Here is a 25430-nt window from a genome sequence, read left to right as displayed (position 1 = left end):
CTATATGTACAGTCCGCAAAAAAAGAAACGAATCACCCTGAATAACTTTCGTTCTAATGATCGGATTTTCACGAACTAAGAGTCAATCTTAATGGTTCCTGGGGGTGACCTCAAATATGCTAATTAATTAGTGCTAACTATTAATTAAGTTACGAAATCAGACACAAAAACGTACTTTCTCTGAATAAACATGCATTTTTTTTACATATTTGGAATTTCTTATCTTCAAAATATAGGGGGTAGCCGCAATCTGGGAAATGTGGTCCCCATAGTTTGGTCAGGAGAGCGATTCAAAGTTCGTACCCCTTAATGTTAATTTCGCTTTTTGCGTTTTCAGTCATATTTTCAAAACTAATGAAGCAATTCAAAAAAAATTGCACCCACTCATAAAACTCATTTACCCAAAGATAATTTCATGCAAAAAATAATTTTTAATAATTATTTATTATTTTTTATTATTTAATTAATGTGAGGATGAAAAAATATTGAATTATAAGGTATGAATTTTTTTATACCATATTAATTTACATATTTTTCAATTGAAAAATCTAAAGTTTCAACTGTTTTTATTTATTACAAGCTGAGAAAAATTAAAATTAATTATTTTTAAAAAAAAAATTTGGCGACAATAAAGAAATAACTAATTGGGGTGATTAATATTAAAATGTGATAAACTTGGGAGGAACTTGACTTCTCGCGCGTAGCGTAAAATTTCATTCATATTTTTTTTCGCTAATAATCGTTTGCTAATCTTTTTATTTTTATTTCTTTCACACTATAAAATACGATGTTTCTTTTTTAGTCATTTAATAATTTATTTGCAATTTAGTAGAGAATTTTGAATAAAAAACACTTTATTCAACAAATGCCTAGTTTTAAAAAAGCGTGCTTCTGATAGAATACACCAGATTGTGCTTATTTAATGTGATTATTTTTTTATTTTTTTTTTCAATAACTGATACAATTTCAATAATATACATACGTATGCATAGATTTGGAATAATATATTTATCAATTTCTTGAATATATATTTTATAAATATTAATAAGAATACGTAGTCAACATTTTTAAACATCTCTCACAACATCGCAAATTTCTCAACATCTTATAGGGTAAACTAAACAATGAAGGAACACTTAAGTTTTCAAAATTTGTAATTTTAGCTAAATGATGGTGTCGACATATTTGTTATTAAATGCAAATTATGTAAAAAAAGTTAGATAACTTACATAATATTGTTTTAAGCTTTTGGTGGTTTAAATAATAAGTAGTAAGATGGCCAAGTGAAGGAACAGTTCTTACCAGTGAATAAACACTAAATTTTCCAGAGAATGAACACTTAATTTTGATAATGTTTGATGCTCGTTAGGAACCCATAGGCCACACAAATGTCTAAAAACAAGATTTTTCTTGGAATTACGACATATAACCATAGTTAATGTGGAAAATGTTACTTTTTTTTCAGTCATGGAATGGAAAGTAAAATATGTTTGAATACATAATTTTAAAAAAATGTTTTTCATTTTTTTCTCACAGTTTAATAGTCCGTTCTAAATTATGAATGTTTATCATTGTGTAATCTGATGATGTTTTTATTATTATTATAATTCGATCATTTTTTGTTTAATCTTTTCCTCATATTTTTTAAGCTTTTTTTTTAAAATCTTTTTAAGTATTTTTTTTCTCTTCGTCATGAGTAATTTATTTCTTTTTCGTTTGATTTAACCTTCCTCTTTTTTCCAAATTTTTGGCCAATGTAAATGTATCTTCGAAATTTCTTTTGATTTTCCAGTTCCATTTCCAGAATTCCTCACTGGATAATAAATGAGAAAAAGGAGTTTCGAAGTTTGAGTAAAACCCATCTCTCATTGACTTATATCTAGTAGTTACTTATGAAACCAATCGTTTTTGCAACTATCAATGCCTCAAGAGGACTTATCTCAAAATCAGTTTTCAAGATACTTTCATTATTAATGTTAGTTGTCTCAGCTTCAGAGCCAAAATTTGATTATACAATTGTTCTTTTTGAAATAAATTCTTCAATATTGAAAAAAGCACAGGCTATTGGATATTTGGGAGATTAAACTTTTCTGTCAATGTTCCTTTAAAAATTTGCAACATAACTTGTGAGATTTCCTTCTCAAGCTTCTGAAGAAATAGCGCATCGTTACTCTCGAAGCATGTGTTTTGTTGATAAGTTGTCTTGCTCATTAATTCTTGGTGTCTGTTTTGCATGCATTTGTTACAGTCAACGTTTTCTACATCGAATGAAAAAATATCGCATTTCATCAAAGCATTTTAACTTCATCAGTTGATGCCTCAAATCTTATTTAAAAATGGATGTAAAATTTTCTAGACATATTGTTTTACAATTCTTTTGTTTTCAAGATCTAACGAGATTTCCAAGAATTACGTAGAAAACTAAACCAGAAAATTTGTTTTGAGGAACAAAACTTGCTCGGTTTCAAATTGATATGAGATTTATACCTATCCAGAAGAAGCAAAATTAGGAATTTGATTGCATTTTTAATTAGCCATGGGTAGAAACATTTGCAATATATTTGTAAAATGTTGCTGTGGTCATCGTTTCATTCCATGAATAACTTTTTCCAATGAAATATGTAGCAGGGACTGATTCTGTAATATCTCAATGAATTCTTCGGCAAGGCAAAACTACCAATAGAGGTACTTTTTCTTTCCTAGGTACTTTAGAATATAAATCCTTATAATTTTTAAGGCCGCAGATTTTTCCCGTTTAAGGGCAGTATTCAACTCTTGTTTCATTCGCATTGTAAATGCAATCACTTTATAAAAAGATGCCAGGGCTACTTCCCTCCTAAAGATTCTCTGAGGTTCTAAAAACCAGTATTTCGAATATTATTCTCAAAGGGAAGTTTTGCCTTTTGAAATTATCTTCGCATTGCACTGAGTTATCGGTGGATGTCACCTTAAAAAAACTTCACCCATTTTTCACCTAGATAATTGTCTTTAAATGGATTTTTCCTACCAGTTCCCGTTAGGACATTAAAGACGGCAATAGGATAATAATTTAGCTAATTATTGGCACAAAATCCTGCAAAGATTCCATTCAAGCTTTTATTATTATATTTAGTTGTTATATTTAGTTAATAAACATAGTTTATTAAGGAGTCTAAGGTATGATGTAATAACTAATCACTACATTTATGAAGATAAATAATAAATAAATTATTATTATAATTCTTCAAATAAATTTAGCAATTAAATTTGCATATTTAAATGAAATAGTTATAGGAACTATTCATACAACATTTAACTGAATTTTAGGAGTCCTCTATGTCGCTGAACTACTAATTATCCAAGTAAAATCATATTTCACACATACTATTCATTCACTGGGAAATCTATTCTCAGTGAAGGAACATGCCTGTTCCTTCACTGGTTAGAAGTTGTTTTTTTTATTTTTAACATAATTTTGATTTATAATTAGGACTGGGCGATATTAGAAATTATATATCGTGATGCATCGTCAGTTTTGCATCGCGATATAGCGATGTATCGCGATATAGTATTTTTGAATTTCATTTACTTGTAAGGCACAGAAAGTCAGATTTCTATCAAAACTTCATACTCAGATTGATTTAAATCAATTTATAAATTTGAAGATATATATGTTTTGCTTAAGAAAAATATTAAATAAATTGACTACAATGTACAAATCTTACTTAAAATATTTATTGAAATGTTTGTTTAGAAATTCATAATACGTGTAAAACAAAGTGTTAAAAACTTTTTTTAAAGCGTCTTTTACAAATTAATATTTTTTTTTGTACTATTATGCATAAATAATTACATAATTATTAAGTTCGATCATAATGTTCAATTTCTAAATGAAACGTTGAAAATTATTTGTATGTTTAAAACAAAGTGCTAAATAAATTTTAGAAAAAAACGCTTTTAAAACACTATTTTTTATTATTATCATTTCAGTTATTATAGTTCTATTATAGTTCATTTACGTCACACTAGAGCTGCACAATGGGCTAGTGGCGATGGTTTGGGAAACATCCCTGAGGATGAATCGAAGACATGCCATCACAATTTTGATCCTCTGCAGAGGGGATGGCACCCCCGACGACCTGCATGCGAAATCGAGCACTTTACGGTAGAACAGTTTAACAAGGACCGATACCGCACACCCTCGGTCTCTACGCAGACTGATCCAAGTGGTCACTCCCCCACACACTGACCGCAGCCAGTGATGCTTGACTTCTGTGAACTGCAGGGAACCGTGTCTTAACGATCAGTCCACTGCGGGACCTTATCATTTCAGATAAATAATTAAATTAAATTAAATAATGACCGAATTATGAACGAAAAACAAAGTAAGATTTAATTTCTTAAAAATTAAAAAATTGTGATATTCGATAATATATTTAGCTAATTAACAAATAATATGAAAAGAATATTTTTAAAAAAAAATTATTATACTCTCTAATAAAACGAAGTGCTAAATGATTTTAAAAAATGAATAAAATACGCAAACCTTTCAAATTTTTTTTGTATAAACAAAGTTGATTGACTTATGCCCAAATCCAAATGACAAAAATAAATTTTGTTTCAACTTTATTTCTAAAAATAAAAACAACAAGATTTGTAAATTTAAAATCAGTAATAAAAACTCATTAAATTATTAGAAGTTTCATGCAAAAAAGTTTTTAATAAATTAAAAGAAAGTAAAAAAATAACCAAACAGATTCAATTCTTTATGGGCGCCTAAATTAGATGGCCGATAATTTTCACATTTAAAAATAAAAAGAAGTTTTTTTAAAAAAAAAACTTATCTAATTAATGAAGAAACTCTTCTTTATATATTCTTTTCAATAATAGATTGTCTTCAGAACAAGGTAACATCGGCGATCACGAAGTTAATCCCACTGAAAATAATCTACAAGAAAAGTCACGACAAAGAAAAAAAAAAGCTAAGAAGTGCGAAAAGGAACATGCGATATAACGATATGTGTTCTCAAAACTCTGATTCTACAGCTCACTAATCAAGGAAATTTCAACATAACGAAACGAACATCGTCTTCCACAGCGCGCGTCGACATCGGAACGTAAGAGAAGAGTCTTATATCGCTATATCGTTTTCTTATATCCTTGCGTGTCTTATATCGCTATATCGTTTTGCGCTCGTTGTCTTTACTCGACTGCTTAAATCAGATTTCTGATGCATCGCCTTGAATGAAAGTCGCTGTATCGTCTTGCCGATATATGTGTTAAATCGATATGTCTCGATACATCGATTTATAGCCCAGTCCTATTTATAATATGACAAAAGGTACAAGAAAATTAAAAATTTTCTTTCATTTTCATTAACTTGAAAAAATCTCAGTAAAGGAACACTTGTTTATACATTGGTTTTTCATCGCTCTGTAATCCAGTTAATAAACACCCCCTAATCTCAGTACTTGCTTATGTTATGATGCTTAAAATAAATAAAACGTAACTTCAATGACCATATTTTGAATTCTTTTTTTCACAATGAAAAGAAAAATCATTATTATATGCAATTAATTGTAGTTTAAACGGATAACAACAACCACTGACCTTATAATTTTGTCGAAGAAACAAGGCGTTGACCAGATACTAACAAATTCAAAACTTTTTCCAGAGAAGACTCAAAGACCAGATAACTAAATGCATTGTTAGAGGACTTCCTATTGTTAGGTAGTAAGCTACTCTTACCAATCAATCTAAATTAAAACGTTTAAAATCTTATTTCTAAGAAATATCTATGAAATGCTCCTTCATTTGTTGGTTTACCCTATATCATCCTAATCTTAAAAGAAATTTCCGGAAGTGTATCGCAGAACTATTTTACAAACTATTTAATAAAATTTTAAAATTCTTATTCTTTTCCATTTTACGTTTATTATTTCTTCATTAATATACTAATAATTTTTTTAGAACTTTAATTTAGATTTTCCTTAATTTAGGTTTCCTTTTCAAATTATAGTCAAGTTTTTTTTAAAGAATTATTGTCTGCTAGCTAAGAATAAAACCTTGTTAAGAAATTAAAAACATTCAGCTGTTTAAAATTATTTAATGCAAAACAGCTGATTATTTGGTTAGCATACTATTTTTTTTTTGAAAAAAGAATATAAATTATTGATTGTCTTTTTTTTTGTTTCTTGTGACTTCAACTTAGATTGTCTAAAATAGTGTTGATGTTTTATAAGTCACTACAAAGAGGATAAAGATACCGAACATAAAAAGCTGTGGAATACGTAGCGAATTTTTTTAGTGTCTTAAAATATCTCAGTATCTTAAATGTCGTCCTACTATCTTAGTTGTGAAATTAAATTTTTAATTATCTGACCACGTGTGATTCACTAATTATTTCATTATATCTTTTACTCTTTATGATACCAAGTAGATTTTTTTTCTGATAATATACTAAACTATTTAGTTTAATTTTTTACTTTAGCATGATTTCCAAGATATTATTGCAGTATAATTTGTTATCAGGAAAATGCCTAATTTTGTTATTCAGGAAATAATAAAATTGAAATCTGTAAGGATTCCGAAGCTGTGCACACAATACACAATTTCCGACCTTATTTTAATAAAAAAAAACGTGGCAAGTAGGCTAACATACTTTTTACAGAAACTGTGAAAACTAATTTTTCCTATATTTCGTCAAAAGAGGATAAGAATGATATTGCTCCAAGGGACCTACTCAATTATTTCGCTATTTCCAGAATGAAATCTGCTTGATCGAAACATATTATTCCTTGAAAATTACACGAGGGAAAAATTAACTTTTATTATTTATCTAAGCTTATTCCATTTATTTAATGATAGCGGTATTAAGGTTAAGGATATGCGTCGGAAGCTCCGTTTATTATTATACTATAAATGCATTAAATCATGTAGCTTGAATAATTTATTTTAAGTAAATTATTTAATAATTTTAAGCAAATAAGGGTGTAAAAATAAACTCGATCGAAATACTCCGAAAGTATACCCTGAAATATATGTAGAATAAACTTTGGAATCGATATATAAAAAATACCTTTTCAAACAACTTCGAGTAGGACGGAAACGCTAACTTGTTTAAAAAAGTTGTCCTTGTTACTATTTAATTTCGATTCCTGGTACTAGGGGACATTCCATTTTCACATTCGACTTTTGAAATTTCAATTGTAAACGGAATTTTTTTATGACCTTAAACTAAAAAGTTAAGGCTTGCAGCAAAAGAAAAAAAATTTTTTTTTACTGCATTAATTTTTTTACAAAGTAGTGAATTATTATTTTATCAATCTAAGAACCTGTGCTTTTAACATATGTAAACTTATTTTAATATCAAGTGAAATAATTTAATATGTTGTGTAACTAAGTGGATAATCCCAAGAAACTGAATCGAAAATATAAAAACTTCATTGATTTAAAAAAATAATAGATGATAATAAAAATAGACATGCTTTGAGCGTCCAATAATAAAAGTCACAAGTTATCCAAGCCCGACAAGTCTTGAGAATGGGCGATTATATTTGAAAACTCGAAACATGTCGACTTTTACTTCCCTCTTCATATGTTTTGAAGCCAGTTGTTGAGTTTTTATCGTCAATTATACTGTTTTACATTTGGATCTTGATCATTATTTTGATAAGGATTTTACACTAGTTAAAGTAAACATATGCATTTTAATATTTTATCAGGATTCGTGTGATCTTTAAAAATGTAAGAACATCAATATTGTAAAAGTTATATTTAACTTAAAAATTAACATTTTGACACCAGATATTTTGAGTTAATGAAATTAAATATTTTATCTCTTAAGGTTTTGTGCCCCCATTTCAGTATCTTAAGGATCTTACGAGCTCTGTTTAAAAAGAGATCATCAGATATATATGAGAAAGCAAAAATAACCATATTAGCAGTATTTGGTGGTAAATGTAGCTTATCGTAATTGAAGAATATGCTGTGCGACATTTTATGGTGAATTTGCGAACGTATAAGTTTCAGAATGTATCGGAACATGAGGATGCTATTTACTAATCATCTTTATCCAAAGGAAACGATGTAACCTAAATATCAAGTAGAATGAAGCGATTTTTTAAACAATGAATCCTACAATTTGCAACATATTATTTCAATATCTTATTCTTAAACATAACATATTTCAATCTTTTTAAGATGCCACTAAACATTCAGCAATTCCTTGAGTTATGGAAAAAAGAAATATCGTAAATTATAGAAAGCCTTGTGCATTAGAATTATTATACAATCTACATTTTATTTTTCAAGCACTTTTTTTCTTCAAACTTTCTTGCCTAGAAGACTCGATTAAAACTGTAAAAATGATTATCCCTAAAATTTTGTATATAGCTATAATAAGTTATGCTCATTATATTTTAGTATAAAATCCTCGAATAAATATAGTAAAAACAGTGTAATCTAAATAATATCAGATAAAAAGTTCATGTATTTAAATTCTAAAAACTATCATAAATAATTTATAAATCGATTCAAATTTACTTTTCAAAGGAGATTAAAATAATATTTTTTTTGCTTTTTGGACAGAAATCCCCTAAAAAAATTGTTTATGGCCTGGAAACTTCGAGATATTTTCTATTAACAATAAATTAAGCCCCTCCGAGCAATCACTGAACATTATTTAAATTTTTTTACTATCAGAGTTTGGTTGCGTAGCAACCTAGTAAAATTAAACACTCCTCTTTTGAATTAGTCAATGGGTTATCTTAAAATATTTATTTGCGCAGGCGACTTTTTTTGGCGGTTTTCTGAACTATCGCCAAATATATAAACCTTTATTGCGGCCCAATTTACCACCCAATTTTTTTAAAATTTTGTCTACCCCCACTAATTCAAGGGTCTACATTCCAAATATGTAAAAAAAATATATGTTTATTCAGAGAAAGTACGTTTTTGTGTCTGATTTCGTAACTTAATTAATAGTTAGCACTAATTAATTAACATATTTGAGGTCACCCCCAGGAACCATTAAGATTGACACTTAGTTCGTGAAAATCCGATCATTAGAACGAAAGTTATTCAGGGTGATTCGTTTTTTTTTTTTGCGGACTGTACATACATCTGAACAATATATGCATCTCAAATGTGTGTATGTATGTACGTTATGCATGTCGAATGCATGTATGAACATATGTGAAATATAAATGCGCCCAATGTACGTACAATCGTACACGAATGTATTATGCATATTTGGATACTTACATTGAGCATGAACATATTATGTACATGTACATAAATACACTGGACATGCATATCATGTACATGTATACATACATATATTGTACATCCTACAGATATACCTATATTGTACATGCATACATATATTGTACTGCTCATAAATAAATTGCACATACATGCATGGGACATACATTGTACAGACAATGTATGTATGTTCGTACAAACACAAGTACTTGTATATACATGCGTACATGAACATAGATATACATTTTACATACACAAATATTTGCATAAAATGCATATATTCATTGTGTATAAATGTACATGTCTACGTTGCTTGCACATACATACGTAATTATTATCTATATACATACGTACATATATTTTATACCTACAATATAAGTGTATGTACATGTGTGTGAAACTAAAATGTCTGAACATATGCACTAGATAAAATCATATGTACATACATTTTAGTTACATTCATTTGTACGTATACAAATACGTTCAAAATGCAGTACATGTTATACGTGCAAAATGTATCATTATAAAATACATTCTACTATCTACTGTAAAATATAATCATTTATACGAATACAATTGTCTTGTAATCGTGTAATTAGATTACATGTAATCATAATTACATGTAATCAAATTACATGTAATCATATATTTTGATTACTTGTAATCATAATTACTTGTAATCGTTTTTGTTGTGATTACTTGTAATCGCAATTACTTGTAATCATGATTACAAGTAATTGATTACTGTAATCAAAATTGTAATCATGATTACAAGTAATTGATTACTGTAATCAATATTGTAATCATGATTACAGCTGTAATCAAAATTTTTGAAAATTGTAATCATGATTACAAGTAATTGATTACTGTAATCAAAAAATGTAATCGATTACATTTTTGGCCAACTCTGAATGTATCTCCAAGACGTCTTACTATGATTTAAGTCGAATTGTAATTGAAGCTGTTTTTCTGCCTGTCTCGTAATCAATCTCATAAAGCCAAATATGCTTCAATTTTAAATTCTCAACTTTCATTGAAAAAGCATTACAATTAATTTATTCTTCCCTTCAATGACTAAAGCAATATTGATATGGGAGCTGTTTTTTTATTTGTCTCGTAGTTAACCTCATAAATTCAATTCATGCGTCAATTTTACATTTTTAGAGCATTACTTCTAATTTATATTTTCAAGAAATCTTACGATGACTAAAATCTAAATTGGAATTCAGGTTGTTTCTCTGTTTGTCTCGTAATCAACCTCCACGTAGGCTTTAATTTTACATTTTAACTTTCATTGAAATTTCATTTTACTAATTTATACGTACCTCCGAGACATCTTACAATGATAAAAATCAGAATTGGAAGTGAAGCTGTTTCTCTGTCAGTTTCGTAGTACTCAACAATCGACACATACATCAATCCAGCTATCCTATGTGGAGTTTGGGAAGTGCAGTTGATGATGCAACTTCCAATGGTTACTATCCAGCTCATGTAGCTTTCGAAGCCTATTAATTTCATCTTTATGTTGGCTTTTCTAAAAATAAAAAAAGCATTTATTTTGAAATGCATTTAAAAAAGTGTATGAAAATTACCAATAATTTTTTTCCTCATTTAATATAAGCTTTATGTATTGTCGTTGGAGCAATAGTGTTTAGTCATAAGACTTCGCTGTGTAGCAGTCTGAATAAGAAACCATTATTACACATTGTTATTTTGTTTTATAACCATCGTTGAGCAGCCGACTCTATTTTTTGGGTTTACTACTAGTAATGTTCAACTCCGTAGCCTTGTGGTTTAGAACCCAATCTAGAAGACAATCCAGAACTCTTGGTTCAAGTATTGGGAGAAATTTGCATTCGTGGAGGACTTTTGAATGGAACTAACACGCATTTGCGTCACATGGAAAGAAAAACCTCCCACAGTTAGCCTGACGGCAAAGGGACTCTAACCCATGATTCGTTTTCTACTGAGAATATTTTATATGTTATTGACCAAGTACATAATTTAAAAATGAGGATTTAATTCAAAGGGTAGGGATAGTTTACACAAATAATGTGACTTACCATATTCCTAGCATTGTAAAGAATTGTTTCAGGAACATTAGAGTGTCCACTCTGTTGCATTGACCCTCTGTATCATCCTATTGAGCATTTATTTGGAGAAATTATGTGAGTCATCCGCCTTCTATATCAGTGTTTCTCAACTCGATTTATTCAAAATGCCAGTAAAATATTTCAGTGCTTTATCGCGGACAGGTATGGTTAGAAATTCGGACTATTGGCCTAATTTTTACAAAAACGAAAATTCGGCACTTAAGCAATCTTTAGACTAGTTTGTTTCTGATCACTCACATACTCTCTGCAATAAAAAATTATTTTAAGCCGAAACCAATTTAAATATAAGTAACATTTATATTAATTCTAATGCTAGAATTAATTTTTATATTTTAATAATACAATAGTGAAACAGAATTATGGATTGGTAATAAAAAGAATACAAGTAAATACGAAATAAATGAGAAGGAAATAATATAAACATTAAAAAAACAAGCGTTTAACATTGACGATTAGTAAATACAAGAATCAAGCCCACTAAAACTAGAATACAATGTCCAAATAATTTCGCTAATATTGTTCTACTGAAATTCATCTAGTAATTAACGAATATGTAAAAAAAATTAAACTCCCAAGTATGAAAGTATAAGTACTGTAACGTTAAGAGTTGCAATATATGTCATGTAACTAGTTAATACCCTTAGTTCCTGGAAGCAAATACCATACAATAATCAACTGATTGTACAAGAACTGAAATAAAACAAATAAATATTTACTTTAATAAATAAATATTGCAACGAGCTTTAAATGTTTATACTTTTCAATTCGCGATCGAAACGCTCGAGTATGCCCTTTAACGGGAGCCTGAAAATATCAAGCATTAATTTATTAACTTTTCATTTAGTTCTATCAAAATCATTGGCAGAATCAGACGCCATTTTTCAGCAGCAAATAAGAAGCAAAATTTCCCTAAGGAAAAGGCCAAGAAAAAACTCTCCAGAATATTGGCAAATCTTTCAGGAACAGAACACGCCAAACATTTGAAGAAAAATTCCTCAATAATTTTTAATTTCTATTATCAACAAACTTGCAACTGTTAACTTCCGATTTCGGACTCGCATACTATTACAGATGTGTATATTACGTTAAAAGACATTTTTTATGACTTCAATCCTTTACAAATCAAAGTGAAGTCAACATTGCTTTCTTCATTCCAATCAATAAATGTGAATTCAGAACTGTAAGAGTTATAGAATATTCTTCTTCGTTATAGAATAGTGTATACTTCTGTATCTATATAATTCTGAAAACAACAATAGAAAATCATCCAAATTACTTGAAATAGTGCGATTTGTGATGATTATTAATAAATTTTTATCGTTTTCTTGGTAAGTATTTTTTATTTATGAAAGAATAACTTCAACTAGAATTCAGCTATTCTGTTTTTAAGTTACATATTAAAATTCATATCGAGATCTTATAATTATAATATTTTGCTGTGTGGTATGTTATCTAAAAGTAATGAAGGGATAAACTATGTATATATTATTTGAGAAAAAAGTTTTCAAACAAAGAACATATCATATTGGAATTCTCCGGATTTATAAATCAGGTAAGTGCTATGATTTTCATAATAAAAAATTTGCTTGTAAATTTTTTTTTTATTTATTTGATGATAGTTCTCTACAGAATGGTTTTTTACGTCTGATTAAGAACTATAAGAATAAAAAAAAGAAACTATATGACAGTTTTTTTAATTTTAATATGAGGAATTTTTAAAATCGTTTTTTATCCTGCGAATTCTTTGTTTTACGTTTTTTAGTTTATGGTTTTTAAATAAAAATTGTTGTCAAAATACTTTTTTTGAAAAATTAAATGGCATAACATTATGTGTTTATGTATACTTCCTGCATGTTCTAATGTTTAAGGTAATATGATTCTGAAAAGTATGGAATAAAAATTCGGTACTTATGTATTAAGGCCACCACAGCTACAGATTTGGCGGTTTTTGAATGCCGCCAATCTACACCTAAAATTTTTGCGACAAATCATAAAATGAAACACTTAATTTAAAATCAAAGTAGTCAATCTGATTTCGGTGGGAAAGGGGCCGATATAGAGTTTAACATAGATTCAAAACAATCTCTATTTTCCTTCACCTGATGCTTCGCTTTATTAACTCTAATAAATAAGATTTCAAATGAAATAACATTTCCAAAAAGTACGTTTACCATGATAAAGTTTCATGTCATAGGAATTGGTACATTTTCGTTCTTTGTCTGTTTTTTTTTTTTTTTTTTTTTGGTAAAATATTTCGCTCCTGAAAAAATAAAATTGCATCTTGTTTTGTTTTTGGCATATCCCAAAGACGAATTTTCGTAGCACAAAAAAATGGCTTCAAAAAAGAATTGTTTTTTTTTCTTTCTGTTTGGTAACCTTCTTTACTTTACGTTTTTTAAATAATGATTTTTTTATTGAAACTTAAAATTTTTCGATAAGAATTGTTGTCAAAAAACTTTTTTTACCAAATTAAATTTTATAAAATTATGAGGCTTATGTATACTTTTTGTTCATTTTAATTTTTGAAGTAATATGATTCTTAAAACTATGGAATGTAAATTTTAAAAAAGCCTTTCATGTTATTTTATTAAATTCAGTAAAACTACTTCTCGGGAATTAGATTTTAACTCTTATAAGAATATACATATTTATTTTTATTTATGTAGAGATATTTTTCCGATGTGTTTTAGATGTTCCTTATCTAAAAACAAGAAATATTATTTTGTTTTCTTTTCCATAAGAAAAAATATCAAAAACTTCTCTTTTTTAAATTTAATAAGCCACAATAAAGAAGGAACGTTACAATGCTACACGCTACATTAATGAAGTCTCCAGCGTAACTGAATGACTGTTCATATAGAAATCGCAGGTATTCGTCTCATACAACAACGCCCCCTACAGTTCATTGCGATAGCGAATGAAGTATCACTTTAAGATTTTCCTGAAACTCAAAAGCAAGAATTTTATTTTGAAAATCGTATTACGTCACTTTTAACATTCAACAACAACTAAGTGCTTGTAAAGTTTATAACTATCCCTTTACATCAGTTGATAAGATTAAACTTTCTATGGATTTTCGGCTGAGCTAATTTAAATATTAGATAATGATTTGAAATGAAATCTTGAATTAAAAAAAATGGTCATTCCATTCGTCAAACTTCCTTGAAAAAACAGTGCAAAAAAGAAAGGAAAAAACACTTACCATTGATTTTGCTCACACGAAATGAAAAATAATATTTTGAATAAAAGAATATTAGTGTGATTTAAACGAGTACAAACTTTTGATCTTGATAAAATAAGAGTTATTTCAAGGCTCACCTGTTTAAAGAGAACTGATAACGGAAGTAAACATAAGGGTTGCTGTTTGATCGCCAACGTTTGCCTCTTCAACGGTTTCTTCGCTGAATGGGCGATTTCGTTTGAATCGACAGAGCTTTCGCTTTTATAGAAAAGCGATATTCGGTTTTTCATACCTTCAAATTGGATAAGAAAGTGCAAAATTAAAATACGTTTCTAATTGTTTCAGTAAACACATAATTTTACTTTGAGAATAGTTTTGATGTAGTTTTTTTTTAAAGTTTAAATTAAATTAATTTTAATATACTTTACATAAATATCTATGAAAAGCATAACTTTTATAATTCCATCGTAAAAGTCGTATAGAATAGAAAAAATATATTAAAAAAATACTTTTTATTTTCATAATTAAAATTTTTTTAAAATTTTTTATAAGTTAAATATTTAAAATAGTTTTATGTTTCACCGATTGATTTAAAAATATATTTGAAGGAACTGCATTTATTTGTATTTTTAAACTGTTATCCTTATTTTTCTAATGGAAGTATTACGAAAATAATTACACTAAAAGAAACTTGGAACTTTTTTATATATCTCACAAAATCTTTTGTTAAGAAAAATATACCTACTTAACCTATAAAAAAAGCAGTTTGTAAACCTTGAATTCTATAGGTTTTTGAAAATAGAATGAAGTATCAAAATTATTTAATTTTACGTAACATTTGAATTTCTGTAATTAATTAACAACTGTACCGAAAACAAAAATAATTATATTAAACTACGCAGAAAAGAACAGAATTTTAAGAATTACTGTATTAACGATGAATTAATCATGGATAATAACGAATAATTATATCATTAAAAATTAAACATATCTCAGGATTCACTCTCAGAACTTGTAGAATCCTCGTCGTTGGAATATTTATTTATGACTTGAGAATTAACAGTGTTTTCGATGGCTTCGTCCAAATCCCACATCTCTTTTTCGATTTTCTGAGTATGCTCAATGCAATTTTTCCACTTTTCAACTCCAATTTCATTTAAACTTCTCATGCACAATCCTTCTACTTCCGATAACTTGAAAGTTTTGTCTTCTTTGGTCACTAAACCTTTCATTTGGGCTCAAATCAGCTCAATTGGATTCAATTCAGCGTGATAGGGGGGAAGCCTTAAAATCATTATATTATTGCGTCTAGCAAGTTCATCCACCACGAATTTGTGAAATCTGTGCTTATGAGCCTTCATTATATCCAGTAGTTATGTTTTTAGCATACCTTGTTCCTCACTAACAATGTTTTTAGATTTTAGCCAGTCTTTAATTACTTGCTTTGGCGATGAATGTGTAAGGAATTTTTTCTTCTTTACGAGAGTGATATGGTGCATTGTCCATCACAACGGCAGAGTTCGGCTCTAGAAAGGGTAGAATTTTCTCGAACCATTCTTCGAAACACGCTGCATTCATATCCTTAAGAGGACGCAATACCTACCCTCTCAATGCCAGCTGCTAATGCTTTTTCTATGGGAGCTTCATTTGCTAATAACTTTTTTGCATTTTGATATTTTGGAAAAATTCTTTCAGCATTTGAAAGTTCATAGTTTACTCTAAGGTCTTATGAAATCACTTTTTGTTTTACCATAAATTTTAAATTATTAATGGAGTTTAAATATCGGTAATAGAGACATCTTCTTGAAATCCGTTTTTTATCAAAATTCATTTAGTAAATCCTTATTTTTGAGTTCACTTACTCGAACTATACATTTCAAGCTACCAGAAGAAATAACTAGTAATTATTTTCTTCAATTATGAAATGTGTTATTAGGAAAGAAAGATGAAAAAATTCTTAAAAAAATTGGGAAAAGAGCCTAAACCACGCCTCCCATCTGTCCTCCCTTCATTTACCAATACGAGTAAAAGTTCTAGTGGGGAGATCTTTTGGGGGGTTAGGAGAAAAGCCTCTTTACTTTCTTTGAATAGTTGAGGGGTTAAATAGCCTTGGGGTCTTCTGTTGTGGTTGAAAACAGTTTTTATTTCATTCTCTTTCTTTAAAATGAGTTAGGATGGAAGACTTTCTTTCGAATTTTCTTATGTTATTTATTATTATTTTTTCTTCTTAATTTTGGCAATAACAACTTATCAAAACATTGTAGGATAAATATATTTAATTAGTTAATTATATATATCAATTAAGCTAACAATAATTATGCAATCTTCTGTAAAAAAATTTATGTAGCACTTTTAAATACGGAGTTAAAAAATAGTAAAAATTTTAAACTTCGTAATTTAAATTATAATATTGTCATAAAATTTTTTTTAACTTTATATAAGAGGTTAAAAATTGAAACTAGCAATATGAAATTTCTTTACTTAAATATCAGTCCTAAATTTCATAAAATTACAATAAATTTCAGAACAGTCACATGTGGGTCTAATACTTTCCTAATTAAACTTGGCACCTTTTTCTTTAACTACTTAAATAAAATTATCAACAATATTATTAAAGAGGATTTTTCTTGGATTATCACTAATAATCCACCGATTTTAGAATTTATTAAACATAATAAAATTAATTCTATTGCCACTTATGATTTCCAAGATCTTTTCAATAGCATTCCCCTTTCTAAACTAAAAGATGTTCTTTTGAATTATTACTATGTTTTGAAAAAATCTTTAATTGCGATTTTGATTATTGGGAAATTCCAATTAATTTTTGTCTTTTCAATAATTATCTTTAAAATGGAAAAGATATTTTTTTTTTCCTAGTTGATGGAATACCGGAAGGACCTAACGTTTCATCTCTCTTAGCTAATTTTTTGTTTGCACTAAAAAAAAGAAATTGTACTCTTAATATTAAATTTGTTTTTAGATTTATTGATGATTTAATTATCTTCAATTTTCATGAATATACTCTTTTATTTAATAATATTTACCCCTAGGAATTAACCTCGCTTCGTAATCATAATGATAGCTTTAATTTTTTGGATTTGGGTATTATAAAAGGAGAAAATATCTGCTTTGTTGGTCTATTTTATAAAAGAAATTATTTTTATTTTAAGGCAAATAAATTATTTGGAATTCTAATGTTCTTAAAAATATCTATTTTAATACCATTTTTAATCAAATGTGTAGAATTAAAAGATTATGTAGTAATGTTTAGTTATCCAAAAAACAAATAGACAAAATTTGATAAAAAAAAAACAATGGTTACCCAAATAAAGTAATTAAATTCTATATAAAAACATTAAGTTAATTGTATGTTATTGTGAATAAATTTCTATTTCGACTGCCTGCTGCCAGAAATAATTGATCCTCGTTTTACAAGATCACTTCCTATAAGAAACCCACAGTACATAATTGCAGCTATTAATGAAAAGAATTCAAAAATCGCAGTTTAATTTTCGTAATTTTAAATTTATAATTAATAATGCCACCAATATATATATATATATATATATATATATATATATATATATATATATATATATATATATATATATATATATATATATATATATATATATATATATATATATGCATATACATACATATACATGCATATACATACATACATATACATGCATATACATACATTTTAATTTTCCCTTCCCTTTAGCAAGTGCTTCTTATGTCTCAGCATCCAGATTTTTATTTTGTATAGTATTTCCAGATTTTATTAATAATGTTATATTTTCTTCACATTGCTGACAGTGCTAAATGTACATATATATATTATTATTATTATTATTTTCAAATTTAATGTTTGCAACTGTACATCATAGTGTATATTCTTGAAAAGAATTTTTTTTCCACTATTATTTGTTTTAGTTACTCATATTTTATCTTCAAAATTTCCACATTTATTTAGGACCATGAGTTTGCCCGAAAAAATACTTGTGCTAGTTTACAGAATTGCCTACTATCATGAGTTTTCTCAGTAAAATTTTGTTTTCACAGTGTCAACGATTGTATATTATAATTTTCCTTCTCGCAAATGCTCTATATTTCTCAGCAACACATGTTGTTGCTCAGATTTTTATTTATTTTGTTTTATATACTAATGCTAGATTTAAACATGAATATTATATTTTAACATTTCTTAAAATTTTTATTGCCTGCTCATCATAATGCCTATTTACTTTATTTATTCTTGCCTGACTTTATATTTTAATTCTATATTTTAGTATTCTTTTCTTTTCTTTTGTTTTTTTGTCAGCATTATTTGCAATTATTGAATCAGAATTATTATTCTCTAAAATAAGTAGTTATAGCAATTTGACAGACTTGCTATTAAAAGTCGTTACTTTATATGTATTCAAATAATCATCGCTAAAACTACATTTTGGATAAATCAATTTTTAATTTATGTCACAATTAATTTATTTTAATCCATTAAGACATACCATAAATTTAATAACATACAATGTATTCAGATTAATTTAATCATGAGACAATGGGGATAGGGGAGTATGTAGGTGATATTAGCGAGTTGCATTAAAATTTTTAGAAAAAAAAATATAACACCAATTTTTAGTATTTTATTGCAAAATAGCTTTTATCTTTAAAAACTTTTTTAAAGAAAATTATATTAAAAATCTTTTGTTGAGAAACACGTTTTTATATCTTGCAGGATATTTCGATGGCTATTTAAAATTAACAGAAAAATGTTCACTTTAAGAAAATAAATGTTTACTTCGACTTTTAACTACTACAAAATGCCCATAATTAGCATTGTATTATTTACTTTGCCAATTTTACCTTTAATTAACTTTTTGATATTACATTCCTTTTTTCCATCTGTGATAAAGTAAGAGTTGTGTTCTTGCTTTTAGCCCTCATTTTGTCACCATATGTAAACATAATAAATCTATTGCAATTATACATTTCTTGTGACTCAAGTTATACTGTTTGTAATGCACACATGTAAACTATTTATATTTGCTCTATTTTGTAATTTAAATTTTTTATTTTTTCCTTTTTATGTTTTTATCTTGATTATACGGAAGTAAAAGATCAGGATGGTTATAAATAAAGATTTTTTATGCTTTTAATTAGAGAGTTTTTTTAATTGCATGCTTCGCCCACAAAATTAGAGTTTTTTGTAATATTACAGTCATTTTCTCTATTTTTGATTTATTATTTATTTTTGTGTTTGCGAAGTTCTGACATATGTCTGCAAACTTATCTGCGTTATAAATAAGTTTATATTTCATTACGTAAATAACAACAAAAAAGTAACATATGTTTCAAACATATGTTACAAAACATATGTTTCATACATCAAAAAAGTAGTTAGAGAAAATTTTCTTCACTGAATTTAAACACCCAAAATAACAAAATGACCATTTTTTTTTTTAAATATAGTGTCTCTTAGCTTTTATATGTATCTGTATGAACAGGTGTGTGCTCATAGATACACAATTAAAATGAAAGTAAAGAATTCAAGATGTGATCAAAACAAAATTTTAAAACTTTAGAGAACAAAGTAGAATAACAGAAAAATAAAAATCGAGGGGAAATTTTTTTTTAATTCGTTGATTATCAAACTATACGCTAACAGATGTTTCATCTGAATTCCATCTTTCTGAGGCTGAAGTAATATGGAACATGTGGTGAGAATTCGCTTTAAAAAAGGAGAGTAAATAAATAATACTAAAATACAAAAATAAATAATACTCAAACAGAAATTTTAATAATTCAAATGGAGATTGAAATGTATGAAACAGAAAAGAATATAAAATTATTGAAACGGAAAAAAATAAAAAATTATTTTTGTGTAGAAATATTTATTTTTAAATTTTCTTTTTCCTTTGCACAAACACACACCCATATTCTAATATACGTATGTGTCTTAAACTATTGAAAATGAAAGGAGAAAAATTCTCAGACAAATACAAAACAATGTAATTTGTAATTCAGCAAAATTACAAAGCAATATAAATAAATTAAAAAATTTATTGAGAAATTATTATACTTATTTACAGAAAATAAAATTTTCCCGGATGGTGAATGTAAGTTTGAAAAAGATACATCAAAACAAAAATTTTCTTTGATGCAATTTAAAAAGCGTTTGATTTTTCTTTTATCATATTTTATAATTAATTCTTATTTTTTTATTTTTATAACTTTTTATTATATTAGTATAAGTTTTAATAATTTTTTCAATTCTGTATTATGACTTAATAAATTGCCTACGTTTCAATAAATTATGTATTTTTCAGAATTTTTATAATTATATTTCTTCATATATTTACAGCTCAATATAATTAGCAGTTCTAGCTCCGATTATTAAAACTAAGTTACTTTAATTAATTCCATTAATTCCACACACATTAATAAAAATTTATATTCTTCTTGGTGTTTTAATTTGAAACGAATTAATTGTAAGATATAAGTAATCCCCATTATCTTGTAAACACCTATTTACATACAAATAAATAGTTAGAATGTCTATTCTGGATATTTCACAACGAAACTAAGAATGGGTTTAAAAATAAAAGACCGCGTACCCAGAATCACTTTTCGAAACTAATGCTTATATTGTTCAGTTTTGCTAAGGGAAGGATGGGATAGTTTAACTGACCCTCTATCATATATCACTGTCACTGTACCAATTCACTCCTCCCTCAAAGCGACGCCCCCAAAGGGTGACTATTACAACTCTGATTTTGCCAATTCCGGTTTTTTATCTGGGTATCGCGTCCTCTTAAGGTAATCCTTGTTCTTGTTCGATTTAAAAAGTAGAAGTCCTTCTTTTAAAAAGCCTGCATCGCAGCCAATGTGCGTAATAATAAGTCTCTCACCTTTGTCAGAAGGCGATTTTAATCCTGTAGACCAGTGTTTCTCAAAGTGTGGTACGCGTACCCCCAGGGGTACGTGTTCTTACGCGAAATATCTTGCAACAAGCGAAAATTTCAAATATTTTATTTAAAAACAAAGCTAGCCATGAAAATTTACTATTGCGCATTTTTCTATTGGCTATTTTTTGCAGAGATAAAGTTAATAATTAGTGGTGTCAACAGCCAGTTGTGATTTTTAACGTTTGGGCAACTTTTTTATAATAAAAATTACATAATTTTTTTTTTTATTAGTGTTACACAGCGTTACGAAAAATTTAGAAAGGGTACTCAAAAGACATAAGTTTGGGAAACATTGCTGTAGACAGACCAGATAAAAATGCCTGTTTTGACGAGATAATGGACGTGTCATTACACACTTTGTCTTGCGTATGTCCAGCATTCAACCATGTCTCTTAAAGTTATGATTTTATTTGTTTATTTAATGTGCGTTATGAATTTAAAATTAATAACAATAGTTAAGATTAGGGCCGGGATAGCCTGGTCGGTAGGGCGCTGGGCCCATATCCAAGAGGTCGTGGGTTCGATCCTCGCCGGCCGAAGACTCCCCGTGTAGTAAATGGTGACTGATGCACACTAAATCTGTCGAGTCTCAAAGTCCTCCATATTCCCACAACAAATCAAAACTTCTGGGGGTACTGATCCAGGAGTTTCCTTGTCTTCTGGATTGGTTCAAAATTACAAGGCTACGGAGTTGAACGTAAGTAGTCGTAAGCCCATGAAATTGGGTCGGCTGTTCAACGACGGTTATAAATATAAAATAAAATAGTTAAGATTAAAAAAAATAAGGATTTATAAGATTGATGTTTGCATCTCAATAAAATAGCGAGACAATTGAATTTTACACACATGAAATCTTAATAAAAGTAATAAACAGGTTGTGTATGTGACAAGGTGAGCCCACAAGAATGTATGAGGAATTTAACTAATTAATAATTAAATCAATAGAGCACTGTTGCATATTATTTCTTACATTGCGTTTAAATAGGCCGAATAGTGGCGGTACAGCATTGTCGAGTACCAAATAACCCAATAGGTCCATTGCGTCATAAATTTAGAAATAAGGGGATGAAACAAAAAAAAACGATACAATGATAAGGAAATGCACAAAATGATAAGGAGAAATGCATATAAAAAAATTAAGGTAACCACATTCTTGTGAGATCGAATATCATCTGTGCTAGCTATTAATAGAAATGACTACTCACCCAACATGGCGATGATACAGCGATTGCTGTATTGATGGAAAAAAAACACAGAGCACAGATCACTATTATATACATCCGTTTATTTGTTGTTATATCGTTTTGACATATTGGTAGATACTTTCACAAGATAACTTTCATATTTCATCATTTCATTAAGCACAAAACGTTCTTAACCAAAATTTTCCGCAAGGTATCTCGAATTTTTTTTTATTTTATAACTCAACAAAAATCTTGTCATTAAAATAATTGTCATTCTCCTATTTTCTTCGTCATGCATCGCCTTAAGAAAACTCCGTCTCGTTGTAAAATAACCAACGAGGGTCAAAACAAAAAAAGGAGTATCAGGAAAGCCAATGAAAAAAAAAGTGGGCTGTTTCTCGCCCAATCCCCTAAGGAATTATTGGCGGACAAAAGAACCAAGTAAGGGACCGTGCAACCAACACGTGGCTTTACACTCCTGTGTGAAAAGTGAAGAAAAGGTCGAAAGGGCTAAAAGCAGGGCTCGAAAAAACTCAGAAATTTTACCCGTCTCCGAGGACGGCTTGTTCAACAATATACCCAGTAAGCACACACCTCACGGCAAACGTAAGGCCGTAAGCTGGCATTCTAGGTAGGATAACGGCAAAAGGCAAGTACAATAGGGTCCTTTATCGTTTGTTTTGAGGCATTTCAGGAAGAGGCGGAATAACTCCTCACTTATACAGGCCCGGAAAAATAAAACCGTTGTTTGGCCTCTTACACTAAATTAGTTACAGGACCTTTATTGTATACCGCTGTTTGGCCTCTTACACTTAATTAGTTACAGGACCTTTATTGTATACCGTTAATTAAATGTAATGTTACAATTGATTAATAATGAATAGATGCAGAGTTGGTAAAAAATGTGCTTTTAACTCAAAACTTTGAAAAAAATCAGGAGAGAAAGGAAAAAAATTCATAAAACATTAACCGTATTTTTTGAGAGGAAAAAAACAGTTTTTATTATTCTTTGAAAACTGCTAATTTTTTAAATAGAATATTAAAAACTAGAATTTTATTATTTTATTATAATCTAAATATACTTTCTGTGGCATTACCTATTATATTTTTTAAAAAAGTAATTTTAATAAAAAATAATCATTTTAAATTTGATTACAATTTTTAAATAAATATATATAATTTTTTTTTTAATTTTTTCTTTTTGAAATCATTTTCTGAAGTATAATTTTTAACTTGAAATATAATATATTTGTTACTTTCAAGAAAAATTGAATACATATTCCCTTAAAAATACGAATAAATATTAATACTTTTAACTAGAACAATGAAATTAATCAAATGAAATTAACATGAATTTTTTCCAGACTATGATTCTTTTTTTAAACATTCTTTAAAACAAAAATGAATTGGTAAGTTCAAAATTCATGTAAATAAAAAAATCCATTTATAGAAAATAAATAGAAAAAAATATTGTAAATTGCTTATATCCTCCTTGAAATTATAAATATCTTGAATTTAGAGCAAGGATTTTTAATGAAATATGCTTTTTTATTACATTAATTTACTAATTTTTATTACAATTTAAGTATTTTGTAATAATGAATGTGTACCATTTAAAATAGTAAACTTTTCATTTATATAAACTGTTTTTTATTTTTTTTTATTTTAATGTTCATTTTAAACTTAATATCTTAGTTCAATCACTTACTTCTTAAAAACTGAATTCAAAATAGTTTAAATGGTCTTAGGAATTTTGAATTTTAAAAAAATCGTGTTTAAATTTTCTGATTGGTTATAGCAAAGGTCTAGTCCAATAAAGTAAGTAACTTTTTTTTCCGTAAACTTTTAAGCAATACTTGAAGGTAATAATTGCTTAGGAAATTTTATTCTTCAAAATACGTTTTTAAATAATAAAAATACATTTGGATATTTTTATTAATTAAACTTCAAAATATTAAGCAAATAATTTTTTTCTCTAAGCTTATAATACAGAATATAGATAAAAATAAAAATTATACTTTAAACGTTAATTATATTTATTTTTTATTCGCATAACAAAAATATTTTTTCATGCAGTATTATATTTATTTTTAAAATAGTTTATATACATTAAGGGAAAAATAACTGTTTTGAATGCAATACATAGATGGCGCTGTTTTTTTATTTTTTACTTTAGACGTGTTTTCGATTCCTGCCGATAGATGGCAGAAAATATAAAGTGTCGGGTCTTGTAGGGTTGCCTTTCTTTTAACTTTGATAGAATTTCGCCAATTTACACAGAATGACTGTCGGTACGGCTTCTGTCCAGCGAATGAGTCGAGGCATAACCCCCCGCGGACTCTGCGGAAACCATATCCCTCCCCCACCCAAGGACAACCCTCCAACAAAAGTTTCTGCTTACTAAAAAAAAGCAAATCTATCATTCATGTGTGGCAAGGGTCTGCACTATTTATTCTAGCATAAAATGTGACATAAATAAAAAATGTTCTACTGCATATTACCTTTACCAATTAAATCGCGGAATAGTTATTTAAAACCAGAATTACGTTATTGAGTTTTATTTTAAAACTCAATTCTTTTAATAGCAAATTAGACAAAATTAAACATTAAATTTCTCTGTTTCAATCTTTCTTTACACTTACATTCATCACATACTTCAATTCAAGTGTTAATCAAAATAGCATCGTATTTAAAGCTGGAAAAAATACAAAAGTTATAGCATGATTTAAAAAAAGTT

At 27.8% G+C, this 25430-nt stretch overlaps 1 protein-coding gene across 9 annotated transcripts in view; it reads right to left on the bottom strand.

Annotated features, from left to right (window-relative positions):
* Positions 1–25430, bottom strand: part of LOC107448774 (uncharacterized) — a 101840-nt gene that overhangs the window by 12705 nt on the left and 63705 nt on the right. For 3 of the 9 annotated variants that reach the window (XM_087151244.1, XM_087151245.1, XM_087151243.1), the window contains exon 2: positions 10569–10777. In XM_087151244.1, the coding sequence (XP_087007370.1) occupies positions 10569–10761 (193 nt within the window). In that variant the 5' untranslated portion in view covers positions 10762–10777. Of the gene's footprint in view, positions 1–10568; positions 10778–11306; positions 11602–14559; positions 14831–25430 lie in introns of those variants that run through there. The other 6 variants (XM_087151239.1, XM_087151246.1, XM_087151241.1 and 3 more) reach the window with 5 other exon arrangements.

Source organism: Parasteatoda tepidariorum, chromosome 9 (assembly GCF_982258835.1).
Source record: "Parasteatoda tepidariorum strain Cologne lab strain chromosome 9, Ptep-v5.0, whole genome shotgun sequence".
NCBI lineage: Eukaryota > Metazoa > Arthropoda > Arachnida > Araneae > Theridiidae > Parasteatoda > Parasteatoda tepidariorum.
Note: the sequence above shows the minus strand (reverse complement) of the source record. Positions and strands in the feature narration are given on the sequence as shown.